General features: G+C 42.2%; 1 protein-coding gene across 3 annotated transcripts in view; it reads left to right on the forward strand.

Annotated features, from left to right (window-relative positions):
• Positions 1–1295: 1295 nt before the first annotated feature.
• The window catches only part of TTC28 (tetratricopeptide repeat domain 28), a gene marked incomplete at its 3' end in the record, with an annotated part of 577903 nt that continues 565227 nt past the window's right edge, over positions 1296–13971 (forward strand). For all 3 annotated transcript variants that reach the window (XM_084254147.1, XM_084254149.1, XM_084254148.1), the window contains exon 1: positions 1296–1508. In XM_084254147.1, coding sequence (XP_084110273.1) covers positions 1407–1508 — 102 coding nt within the window. In that variant the 5' untranslated portion in view covers positions 1296–1406. The remainder of the gene's footprint in view (positions 1509–13971) is intronic.

Here is a 13971-nt window from a genome sequence, read left to right on the forward strand (position 1 = left end):
GAGCACAGTCCCTTTCATTAAACTTTGGGAGTCTTGGAAGTCTTGCACCACTGGCATTATACCAGTGAAATTTGGAGAGCTGGCATTATACCAGTGAAATCTGGAGAGCTTTGGTGCCAGCCAGGAGCCAATGTGCTCAGAACATACACACATCATCTGAAAAATGTCAACCCACCCATTCTCCCCCTTGCAGATGTAGAAATCAAAGCTCTCTGGCTCTGCCAAGCGACCTGTGCAAGACTCCAGTTTGAGATCTGAAACCCAGATTTCCCTTTTCGAGAGCCCTTGGTTTTCAACCATTGAACACAACTACTTCAGGGGTCTCGTTATCCACTTACTGCTTGTGAAGTTCTAGGTGAATTGTCCACACTTTGTATAGAAATTATTACACGGAGTGCTCCCAATATCCATTAAGTTTTCGAACTTTTTTTTTTTAATTTTTTTTTTTAATAGAGGCATGCTTTTATTTATTTATTTATTTGTTTTTGTTTATACATGCACTGGGTACAGTCAGAAGCGCGGGAGGGTGGGAGAATTCACCAGAGCCAGAGCGGGGAGCAGAGCAGGCAGAAGGACCGAAGTACACTGCTGAGGGGAGCAGCGGGCAGCAGGAGAGGTCTGCGCGCCATGTGGGACCCTCCTCCGGTGGCCGGGGAGCAGCCGGGGATCGAACCGGCGCTGCAGAGGCCGCGGGCAGCTTCGCAACCCAGCGCTCAACTGCTGCGCCACCGGGGAGGCCCAAGTTTTCGAACTTTTTAAAGGACAAACAGTCTTCCAGAGACCTGACCTTAATCACGCTACTGAGCGGAGAAACAACACGCAACCTCAAGCTTCTCCCCTGACTGGGGCTCTCCAGGCCTGTGGGCATTCCCTGTGCCCCGTCCGCTGCGCACGTGCTTGCACACCTCCACGTCGGGGACCTGAGCGCATCAGCGGCGCCCTCACCCCAACACTTCAGAGCGTCATTCTCGCCTGTTCCAGACTCTCGCCCCAGACCTTGGCTAGGGGGTGCCGCAGAAGGGGCTCGGGCTGGGTCGTCTGCAGTGCGGCAGGCGGCTGAGCCAAGCGCAGAACCGCCGGCTCTCGGGCCTGGCCGGCCGGGCGCGGCGGGGGTGGGCGCGACGTCGGGAACAGCGGTCGGCGCGGGAGGGCGCGCCGCGGTGCGCGCGGGGGACGGGGCGCCGCGAGGGCGCGCGCGCGCGCGGTTGGGGGCGGGGCGCCGGCATCCGCGGGGCGCGCGGGGCGCGGACGCGGCGGGCGCGCGCGCGCGTGCGCGCTGGCGGGGAGGTGGTGAGGGGTCCCGCGGCGGCGCGCGGCACGGCGGGAACATGGCGCGCGGGTCCGGCGCGCGCGCCTAGCTGGCGGGACCGTTAGCTCGAGGCGGACGCGGCCCGGGCCCCGCGGGGATGGAGCAGTCGCCGCCGCCCGCGCCCGAGCCCACCCCGGGCCTGACTCCGGCTCGGAACCGGAGGCGGCGGGAGCCCGAGTCGCCGCCGGCGCCGGCGCCGGTGAGTGCGTGAGGGGCGCGGGCCGGGAGACTTTCTTTGTGAAACTCCGTCGGTGCAAGCCGGGCCGGGCCTCGGCTGCTGGCCAGCGCCCGCGAGGCGGCATCCACCCAGCGGTTCGGGTTCGGGTTCGGGTTCACGCTCTGCCTCGCGCGGTTCCGCGGTGCGTTCGGTGCCGCAGCCTGCCCGCCTCAGTTTCCACGGGAGTGTTTGTGCGCGCCGGGGCTGGGTGGGCGGTGGGTGGTGGGTGGGTGGGGGTGGACTGTCGGCGCCTCCTGCGTGTGGCATCGCCACCCCCGCAGAGTGGTGGCTGCCCCCCAACATAGGGCCCACGAGAGGGGGAGACTGCAGCTGCCGGGAGACAGGTGTCTGCTCAGGTGCAGCTAGCTCCAGGTGGAATTTTCAGGGAGTGAGCTGTTCGTCCCACGAAGGAAGCAAATCTGTCAGTGGTTCAGCACAAAGTGATTTTGGGATGCTTCGTATCGACCCGCAGCGTTCCGGCGTGTTCGGGGTGTGCGTCAGGATGAGGGATGCTGTGTGAAGTGAACTTTGGAGGTGTGGCATCTGCTGGATGCAATGGCCCTGAGCATTGTGCTCCCCAAACGGCCAGAGCTTAGGGATAATGTGGGGGCTCTTACCCCAGGTCCATGCATGAAACCAGACTCTCTAAGGCAGGGAGGCAGATTTCGGATTTTTAACAAACTCTTGAAGTTATGATCAGGCAAATTTGGGTAGCACTGTTTTGGAGTAACCTTCCTGCTAACATGGTGCAGCTCTGTTTGTAGCTCCCGGTGGTATCCTGGTACCAGGCAAAGTGCTTGGCACATCGTAGATAGTAAATATTTTTGGAAATACTGTTGATGTAAGGAGTTTCCAAAATAGGAGTTCTTGAGATGTTTTCAGGAGTGTTTTGAGATTAATAGCTGAGATTTACTTTAATATATGATTTTCCTTAGGTGCTTACTTTTGTGACTGTTCATAATGTCATAAGCAAAAGCAGAGTATATATACATCGTTTAATATAAACCATCAACTGTGTATATCCTACATACTTTAAAATTAATTCTGAAATTTAAAAAAATGTGCTTTTTTTTCATCATTTGGGAATGCTAGGCTTATAGGATTTTGTTCCTTTGACACAGGTAAATATTTACATTTTCATCAAAGCATATGTGAATTACTGTTTATCCAGAAAAGTTGGCAATTTGCATAAACGTCTGAGTATTTGTAGTCTTTATGTAATATGAATTTGATTTTATCTTCAGAATCAATGTTGAAATCAAATTGTTTGAAAGTTAGTTGAGATTTTAGGGACTGGCTTTTAGTTGAATTTCAATAGTTGATTTCATTTCAGTTGTTGTTCACTGTACAAAATATGAATATACAGGGAGACACAACCTTAGGAGCTGAGATTACATCTGGAGAAGAAAAATGAAAAAAATTAGGTGCTTATTCTGTTTTTTTAAATCTCAAAAAACAGATTTGTTGAGATGAAATTTACCTAGTCTTTTGTGACTGGCTTCTTTCACTTTGTAGAATGTTTCTGAGGTTGCCCATGTTTTAGCATGTATTAGTACCGTAGTCCTTTTTCTTGCTGAATAATTTTATATTGAATGGATATACCACATTTTGTTCTTCATTGGTTATGAATAATACTATGAATATTTGTGTATAAGTTTTAGAGTGGATGTATTTTCATTTCTCTTGGGCACAGCTGAATGAAAAGAATTTGGGGTCATATGGTATAACTCTGTTTTAATCTTTTGAGTAGGTGACAAACTGTTTCCTCAGCATTGTTTTCCATCCCCACTAACAAGGATTGCAGTTTCCCTACATCCTTGCCAATACTTGTTTGTTTTTGTTAACTTTAGCCATCCTTATAGGTGTAAAATGGCATCTCATTTCAGTTTTGATCTTCATTTTCTTGATGACTAATGATGTTGGATATACGTTTTTTATGCTTATCACTGCTTGTATAACTTCTTTGGACAAATATCTATTCAAATCTTTGGTCCCTTTTTTTAGGTTCCTTTTTAAATTGGGTTGCTTGTCTTTGTTATTGGGTTGTAAAAGTTCTTTAAATATACTGAGCCCTATTCAGATATATGATTTGCAGATATCTTCTCCCATTCTGTACATTCTTTTCAACATTTTGAAAATGTCTTGTGTAGAAAGTGAAGCCCAATTTATATATTTTTGTTGCTGTTTATGCTTTTTTTAAAGATTTATTTATTTATGCATATAAGAACTGGGCTACAGGCCATAGGTGTGGGGGTTGAGAGGATTCACCAGAGACAGAGTGGGGAACAGAGCAGGCAGACTGACTGAAATGCACTGCTGAGGGGTACAGTGGGTGAGACAGGAGAGGTCTGCTGCGCTATGTGGGCCACCTCCCTGGCCAGGTATTGAACTTGTGCTGCAGATAGCCTCATTAGTGCTGCATCTGTGAATCTATCACCAAATCTGAGGTCTTGGAGATTTGTCTCTATGCATTCTTCTAAGAGTTTTAATGTAGTTAACTTTTCCTGATCCATTTTGAGTTAACTTTCAAGCCGTGGTCCAAATTCATTCTATTGCATATGGTGATCCAGTGTCCCAACATTTTTTTGGAAAAAGATTGTTCTTATCTCTTTGAATGGTTTTTGAACCCTCTTTGAAAATCAGCTAAACCTATTTTAGAATTTATTTCTGGACTCACTTCTATTCATTACCCTTATGCCAATACTATATTGTTTGATTACAGTAGCTTTGTAATAGATTTTGAAATTAAGTATAAGTCCTATAACTCTGTTCTTTTTCAAGACTTTTCACTTTTTTCAGTCCCTTACCATATGAATTTTAGCTTACTAATTTCTGCAAAAAAATTGCTGGAATTTTTATAAGGATTATATTTAATCTGTCTTTTCAATGATATTTTGTAGTTTTCAGATCCAAGTCTTACACTTATTTGAAAAGTTTGTTTCTGAGTATTTTATTATAGTTGATGTTGTACATGGAATTGTTTTTAAAATTTCACTTCACATTTTCATTGTTCAACTTGAGTTCATTTGTAGTGATAGAAGAAGTACATTTGTTTTGGGTATATCTTTTAACTCCATCATTCAGTGGTAATCTGTCCCAATTTTTTGTTTCAAATCATTTCCCCCAAATAGTGAGGAAGAATTGTTTTTGAAAGTGTAAGTATGGATGCAGATCTAGGTTCATAGATCTTAGTCTGGACTTCGCTATATACTAGGTGTATGAGTTTTGACAAATCTTAACTCATAGGAGACATCTCAGTAATATGTATAATAGGGAAGTCATATCCATCCCAGAGTATTGTGAAATGAAAGAAAATATTGTTAGCTATTTAGGGCAATGCCTTACGTTTGTTAGGGATTTTATATTTATTGTTTATCTCCTGTTAGTTAACGCCATTTAAAAGCAAGTCAAAAACCAAAAAAACAACAAAAGACCAAAACAAAACAAAAATAACAAAAAACCCAAACAAATAAAAAAAAACCACAGACCCCCCAAAAAAAGAAAAACCCCAAAACCCACAAAGCAAAAACCACAAAGAAAAATCTCAAACTTTTTCCTGTCCCCATCACTTTTCTGTGAACTAAAAATCCCCGTGAGAACTGAAGGAACAGTGAAAGACAAAGTCTCTCATACCACACAACTGTAAAAACCTGCTAAAACTAGGCTGCTCTATAGGGTGTTTGACAATGTATTTGTGATTATTATTAAACACAGTAAAAATTTCACTCAAAGCTGTTTGGTTTTATCTTGTATTTTTTTTTTAAGATTTATTTTTATACAAGAGCTGGGGCACAGCCAGAGGTGTGGGAGGGTGAGAGGATTCACCAGAGACAGAGCGGGGAGCAGAACAGGCAAACGACCGAAATACACTGCTGAGGGGAGCAGCAGTGTGACAGGAGAGGTCTGCATGCAAGAACTGGGGTGTAGGTTAGAGGTTGGGGGTGTTGGTGAGAGGATTCACCTGAGACAGAGTGGGGAGCAGAACAGGTGGATTGACTGAAATACACTGCTGAGGGAACCAGCAGGCAGGGGAGACAGGAGAGGTCTGCTGTGCCATGTGGGTAGCTCCCTGGCTGGGATCAAACTCATGCTGCAGTGGCTGGCATTAGCTTGATATTGCTGAGATTTTAACCCCTGTGCCACCAGGGAGGTCCCACATTTGATCATTTAGATGACCAAATATGTATTTCCAACAAACCACAATTATCATAGCAGTCCACCCAAATACCAACAGGCATTCCTAAAATCTTCCTAGTCCAAAATCTTCCTAATTGTACCATCAATCTGGGGGCCTTTCTGGTGGTGCAAGGACTAAGTCTTCTGGTGACACAAGAACTAAGTCTCAACACTATCAAGCTATCCGCAGCCACTGCAGCACAAGTTCAATTCCTGGCCAGGTAGCTCAACCCCTTGCACCACCAGGGAGGTCCCTGACCTTGTATATTTTAAATATCTGTTATGAGTAAACAAGCCAAACCAGTTTTCTGAATTAGCCTTAAAAGATGGAAGTTTGTTGTTAACAAAATAATACTGAGTTATTTATACCCATCTCAAGTTAATAGAACAATGTAGAAGTACAAAGTTATAAATATCAAATTTATGTTGTAGTCAATCCCCAAATCAGAGTTTTTATTGAATAGTACTTGGTCTAGGTTAATTTATTCGCTAGCATGAAACTGTGGGAAACAACAAGTATATGCAATTAGGGGTTGATTGTCCTAGCCTTTCTTAAAACCTCAGCAGATTACAAAAATTACAAACTTGAAACTGGAGCATTTTTAAATGTGCAAATAATTTTGGTCATAGTTCTAGTATGGCTTATTTTGGCTGCAAGAAGAGACAGGCCTAAATAGTCTAAGCATTTTCCAATTGTGGTACTAAGTTCTGCAAGATCTTAATAGGCTTTCTGGGAGGTGAGTAAAATATTTTGTTTTCAAATAATTCTGAGAGGAAGAATATAGTGGTTAAGAGCATGAACTCCAGAGTCAAACTGCCTGAGTTTGAATCATAGCTCCACTGCTTATTACTTTATTTTTTATTTTTTATTTTTTTTTTATAGAGGCATGCTTTATTTATTTGTTTGCTGGTTTGTTTGTTTTGTTTTTGTTTATACATGCACTGGGTACAGTCAGAAGCGCGGGAGGGTGAGAGAATTCACCAGAGCCAGAGCGGGGAGCAGAGCAGGCAGAAGGACCGAAGTACACTGCTGAGGGGAGCAGCAGGCGGCAGGAGAGGTCTGCACGCCATGCGGGACCCTCCTCCGGTGGCCGGGGAGCAGCCGGGGATCGAACCGGCGCCGCAGAGGCCGCGCGCAGCTTCGCAACCCAGCGCTCAACCGCTGCGCCACCGGGGAGGCCCTGCTTATTACTTTAACACTCTTCTTTTTAATTATTTAACCTTTGCCTTTTTAAAAAGATTTATTTATTTATGTATACAAGAACTGGGGTACACCCTATTACAAGGGGAGCAGCAAATTAGGCAGGAGAGGTCTGCTGCGCCACGTGGGCAGTGACCTGGCTGGGATTGAACTTGTGCTGCAGTGGCTATGGCTAGCTTCGTAGTGCTGCAACTTAACCCCTTGTGCAACCAGGGAGGCCCAACCTTTGCCTTTTTTTAAAATCTAAAAGTGGAGAAAATAATACTACCTAATTTATGGGGTATTTTGAAGATAAAATGAGTTAATAAATGTAAAGTACTTAGAATAGTGCCAGCGATACATTAAGTACTCGGTAATTATAATAATTATTCTTAGAATGTTTATTCTGTTTCTTGGAAATGCATCATATATATTAGCATATTAAACGTTCTAAGGAAGGCTTGCAGTAATGATCTGTTTTCTTCCAAAGTGCATGTAAATATTGGCAACTATGATCTAGAATCAGCTGAAAGGTTTCAAATCTTAAATAAAAAATTCAAATATGTAAGGTATTTCCCTGAAAATTATTTACATTAATACCCCCCAAATTGTTTAATGAAATTAAACAAATGGAATACCTTTTCAAAGATGCCTGTAAAGATAATCATTTAAAGGAAAAGTTTGAGGACTTAAATCCTCACTTAAGAACTTATTGCCCTGGGCCTCCCCGGTGGCGCAGCGGTTGAGCGCTGGGTTGCGAAGCTGCCCGCAGCCTCTGAAGTGTCAGTTCGATCCCCGGCTGCTCCCCGGCCACCGGAGGAGGGTCCCGCATGGCGTGCAGACCTCTCCTGCCGCCCGCTGCTCCCCTCAGCAATGTACTTCGGTCCTTCTGCCTGCTCTGCTCCCCGCTCTGGCTCTGGTGAATTCTCTCACCCTCCCGCGCTTCTGACTGTACCCAGTGCTTGTATAAATAAATAAATAAATCTTCAAATCCTTTAAAAAAAAAAAAAAAAAAAAAAAAAAAAAGAACTTATTGCCCTAAGGACTGGGAATTGATTGTAATAATAATTAACAACCCTGCTTTAGTGTTGATGACCTCTTGTGGCATATCTACTTCTTTCAGTCCTTTGTTTTAGCTTCTCTAAGCATCTTTATGATAGCTGACAAAGCTCTGTCCAGTAGAATTTTCTGTGAGGATGAATATGTTCTTTGTATTGTCTAACTAGATAGCCACAATTACCAAATGTAGCTCTTGAACACTTGCAGTGTGGCTAATGCATCTGTGGAAGTTAATCTTTAGTTTTAATTAAGTAAAATGAAAATTTAAATAGCCACATATAGCTTATAGGCTACTATGCTAGATAGTTCAGCTCTAAATAGTTTGGGTTGTATGACCTTAATATGCTTTTACTTTTTATCCTACCCTGATCTACACTGGTTTCTTTGCTATTCCTTAAACATGCCTTGTCCTTTATTTTCCTAGACACCTAATTCCATATCTATTTGTCTGGCCAATTTCTTTACCTTCTTTGGTGACTCTTTGAGCTAGAGGATCCTTGCTGGGGTCATGATCTGATCAGTTGTGGCCTGGCTAGGAGAAATTTTTTCTCCCACTTGAAACACTAGGCTTTACAAGGCATAAAGAACAACCTGCACCTGGGCCTCCCCTGGTGGTGCAGGCGGTGGAACGCAGTGCTGTGAAGCTGTCCCGCAGCCTCTGCAGGGACGGGTTCGGTCCCGGCTGCCCAGGGAGAGTCCCACATGGCACGGCAGACCTCTTCTGTCGCATCAGCTGCTCCCCTCAGCAGTGTATTTCATCAGTCTGCCTGTTCTCTTCCCCGCTCTGTCTCTGGTGAATCCTCTCACCCTCCGTGCATCTGGCCTGTATCCTGGTTCTTGTATAAATAAATAAATAAATCTTAAAAAACAAAACAAAACAAAACTACCTGAACCTTTTGTCACATGTGCAGACTTTTTTTTTGTTGTTGGTCAAACAGCTTGTGCTGTTATTTTCTATAAACATATATTTATCTCCAGTGCCTAGGAGAGTGCCTGGCCCCAGATAATTTTACTGTGTTCTAACTTGGAAATCTTTGCCAAGGCTCTTCCTCTGTTTCTGTCTAGGAGTTGACGTTCATATATTTATGACTCACTTGTTTTAATGTTCCTTTTTTCCCTAATTTGTCTTTTAGATTAACCAAAAATTTTATTATTGTATTAGTTTTATATTAACTTATTAATTATGGTTTTTTAACTATGTATGATTCCTGTAGTGATTAAGATATGTAGTGACTTAATATAGCCTAATAAAGTTAATATTTTTTATTGTGTAGAAGAACTGGGCTGTAGGCCAGAGGTGCAGGGGGTGAGAGGATTCACCAGAGACAGTAGGGAGCAGAACAGGTGGACCTACTGACATACACTGTTGAGAGGAGCAGTGGGTGAGACAGGAGAGGTCTGTCATGCTATATGTGGGTCAGCTCCTTGGTCAGGGATCTAACTCAGCCCTTAGTGGTGATAGCACTAAAACTTAATCCCTAGGCCACCAGGGAGGTCCAAAGTTAATATTTCCATTACTTACCTGATTCTGCTAGAACCTTGGTAAAGTTTGGTGTGTAGGTCTGCAACATTGCATCTTCAGGAGTTTGTTAGAAACCCAGAATCAGATCCCATTCTAAGCCTATTGAATGATAATAAGCATTTTAACAAGATTTTTAGGTATCTATATGTACATTAAGATTTGAGAGACCAGTGAAATAAATACGTCAGAAGGAAAAAAAATATTGAATGGAGGAATATAGGAGGAATATAGGGAAAATGAACAAAATGTCAGAAAAAGAAGACGAACTTGAAGGCAAACTATAGATCTGAGGCATACAGTGTAAAGGCAGGACAGGACTCAGTGCAGGTTTTCTGATCCCATGCAGACCGGGTAAAGGAGGAGTCAGAGTCCTCAGTGGCTTTTGCAGGTTTTTTATTGGGGTTCACCAGGCACATGGCAGGCAGGAGTGCTGGGGGGCTGGCAGTCCTCCCAGACCCCAGCAAATCTTCACTCTGGCGTTCTCTGCTTCTGCTTCCAGCTTCTTCTCTTTCTGCTTCTGCTGCTGGCGTCCCCGTGACGCCGCCCTTAAAAGCACAGTCTTAGCTCAGCTGAATCCCATCTACCTATGCCCACACCCTATTCCAGGTGCCCGCCATCAGGCATGCATTCAGGACAAGGATCCATCATCTATCCTGATGGCGGAAGGGCAGAAAATGGTGATGGCTCCCAGGTGATAGGGTAGGAGATTTATGGGGACTATACCTGAGGGGAGAAATCAGATATTTAAAAAAAATGAACAATGATGTAAGAAAATTAAAAAGTTTAATTAAAAACAACTTCCAGAGATAATCCCCAGCAAAACCAAATTAAAGCCATCTGCAGTTATAGAGCCTGTGTAAAATTAAAATTGTTAAAACACAAGAAGAAAAAGATAAAATAGTATAAAATAATGCTTTGGACAAAATGGGATGTGGATCTTGAGGTGATTATGCTAAGTGAGAGAAGTCAAAATGAGAGACAATTACCAGGTGGTTTCACTCATTTCTGGAGTAGAAATAACCAAAGGAAAGAAACTGGCAAAACAGAACAAAAATAAGTTAGACTGTGAAAATACAGTGGTTTCGGGAGTGGGGAATAGATGGAGGAGGCTAAGGTGATGGTGTATCTGCCCTGGAGCTTTGGGAGAGGGCGCATGAAGCAAGTGCACATGTTGAGGTGTGGAGTTGTGCTCCCAAAATGGTATAAAAAAGATAAAAAAAATCAGTTTATATTCTAAAAAAAAAAAACTAGAAAATCAAAACCAGTATGGTCTATCAATTTTTCCACTGTCTGGTCTATAAACCATTACTCCCGTCTATCAGTCATGTACCTTCTGCATTTTGGGGTTATTTTGTAATAAAGTTTTCATTTTCTTCTGATAGTTTCTTGCACATTGTTCAGGCAATTTAGACTTCAGGAAAGCAGTCCAAACTGTCTGTAATCTATCAATGAGTAATTTAAACATTAAATCTCATAAAAGAAAAAAAAAAGAGAAACGCTCTTTTAAGTTTTCAAATTTTTATTTTTTTTAAACATCCTTGTTTTTTTTTTTTTTCAAAATACAGCCTTTCTCCCCTTAGGTTTTGGTCACTGTGGTTTTTCCACCACTAAAACACCCATAGTCCTCTACCATAATCTATTGTGTTCTTCTCCCCACCTGTTTTCTACTGTCCCCCTTTATCTCTCCCTCCTTTCTGAATGTCTCAGATCTGTGGTCTGCTTTCAAGGGTTGTCTTCTTACAATTTGTGTTTCTTTGATCCTTTTTAAAAAAGACTTTATTAATTTTTGTGTAGAAGAATTTCAGTGTAGGCTGGGGGTGAGGGGATGGTGGTGAGAGAATTCACCAGAGGCAGAGTAGGCAGATTTACTGAAATACACTGCTCAGGGGAGCAGCAGAGACAGAGTGGGGAACAGAACAGGCAGATTAACCAAAGTACACTGCTGAGGGGAGCAGTGGGCAAGTCAGGAGAGGTCTGCTGTGCCATGTGGGTTGCTCCCTGGCCAGATAGGGTTCAAACTTGTGCTGTAGTGGGTTGCTCCCTGGCCAGATAGGGTTCAAACTTGTGCTGTATTTATTTTTATTTATTTATTTATTTTTATTTATTTATTTATTTATTTATTTATTTATTATTTATTTTTAAAAATTTGTTCTTTTTATTTTTATTTTTAAAAAAAGGCCCGAATTTGTTCTTTTTATTTATTTTTAATTTATTTTAATTTATTTTTGTTCTATTTATTTATTTATTTATTTATATTTATTTTTTATTATTTTAGCTCCTGGGCTGGGGATCAAACTCTTGCTGCAGTGCCTGTGGAGAGCTGCATCGGTTGTGTCTTAACCCCTTACACCACCAGGGAGGCCCAGAATTTGTTTTTTTTAATGCAGAAAGTTTTGCTGCTTTCCTATGTTACTTAACATTTCTATCTTCATTTCAATAGAAAAACTGAATTTGGTCTTAAAGAAAGACATGGGGAATAAAATTAAACTCAATTTTCCTTAGGACAAACCTACCTTATTTCACACTTCTTTTTTTTAATAATTTTTTAAAAAAGATTTGTTTATGCATACAAGAACTGGAGTACAGGTCAGAAGTTTGAGAGTGAGAGGATTCACTAGAGACAGAGTGGAGTGCAGAATAGGCAAATCTACTGAAATACTCTGCTGACGGGAGCAGAGGGCAAGACAGGAGAGGTCAGCTGCACCAGCTGCACCAGGGTTAGCTCCCTGACCTAGGATGACACTCTGTGTTTCAGTGGTTGCAGATAGATTCATAGTGCTGACACTTAACCCCTTGCGCCACCAGGGAGGCTCTGCTTTATTTCTCTTGATACTGTTGTCTTAAGTTCCTTTTCTTGGGTCTTCAATACAGTTCATAATTTTCCTGTTTTAAAAATGAATAACATGGGCCTCACTGATGGTGTAGGGGTTAAGATGCAACCTATGAAGCCATCCGCAGCCACTGTGGCACGTTTGATTCCCAGCCAGCCAGGGAGAAACCCACATGGTAGGACAGACCTCTCCTTTCTCACCTGCTGGTCCCCTCAGCAGTGTACTTCGGTCTGTCTGCCTGTTCTGTTCCCTGCTCTGTCTCTGGTGAATCCTCTCACCCCCGCATCTCTGGCCTCTACCCCAATTCTTGCATAAAAAAAATAAATCTTTAGAAAAAAAAAATGAGTAACATTTGACTCATTTATTCCCTTTGGTTTTATGGTTACTGCTATGAAGTCATAGAAAACTTAGTGATTTGAAAAAATCAACATAAAAAAATAGGTCTTAAATTGCCAACATACAATTTACAACAGATTTTTTTTGCGATGTCCCCAAACTGGTGTTTATCTTTGAAATTTATTGTAGTAGCCAAATTGCAATTTCCAAACTTTCAAACTAAAAAAGAATCAATAGTAGATTAAAATTTTATTTAAAAATAAAAATAGGGCCTCCCTGGTGGCGCAGGCGGTTGAGCGCTGCGCTGTGAAGCTGTCCACAGCCTCTGCAGCGCCAGTTCGATCCCCGCCAGCCGGTGAGAATCCCACATGGTGCGGCAGACCTCTGCCTGTTCAGTTCCCCACTCTGTCTCTGGTGAATCCTCTTACCCTCCCGTGCATCTGGCCTGTACCCCAGCTCTTGTATAAATAAAATAAATGTTTAAAATAAAAAAACTCCATAATCTTGTATCCAAAAATAGTATAGTCAATATTTTGATAATGTTCCTTTCATTGTTTCATTTTTTTCCATAAAAAATTTGACATAACACTGACTATAACATCATGTTTCGGGTGTTCAGTATTGTAATTTGATATCTATATATAGTATATTATAATCACCAAAAATCTAGTTTCCATTCACCTGTTTTTTTTTTTAGTGTAAACATCTTCACATAATTGAGATCATACTGTCTATATCAGTTTGTATTTTGGCCTTTTTCTTCATGTAGCTTTGAATTGCTAAGGAAAACCTGAGTAGTCATTCATAGTCATTCATTTTGTCATTAAAAATATATCTAAATATAAGTATGTATGCTTATAATATGTATGTATTAAATGTGTATTACTAAACACACACATATAATGCATATATCCATATGTATTCAAGGCAGTATATTATCTGCTTATATTAAACTTTATTGTTTTTTATTTATTTATTTATTTTAACATTTATTTATGCATACAAGAGCTGGGGTAAAGGCCAGAGGTGTGGGGGGTGAGAGGATTCACCAGAGACAGAGTGGGGAGCAGAACAGGCAGACTGACTGATATACAATGCTGAGGGGAGCAGCGGGTGAAACAGGAGAGGTCTGCTGCGCCATGTGGGTTGCCCCCTGATGGGCTGGGGATCAAACTCATGCTGCAGAGGCTTTGGATTGCTTCATAGTATGGTGCTTAACACCTTGTGCCACTAGGGAGGCCCTTACTGTCTTTTAAAACACAAAAGTTACAATAATAAAAAGCTGACCTTTAAAGGGTATATATGTTTTCTTGAATTTCACAGGAACTCCTCTGGCTTATC

This window comes from Talpa europaea (genome assembly GCF_964194135.1).
Source record: "Talpa europaea genome assembly, chromosome: 14".
NCBI classification, from domain to species: domain Eukaryota; kingdom Metazoa; phylum Chordata; class Mammalia; order Eulipotyphla; family Talpidae; genus Talpa; species Talpa europaea.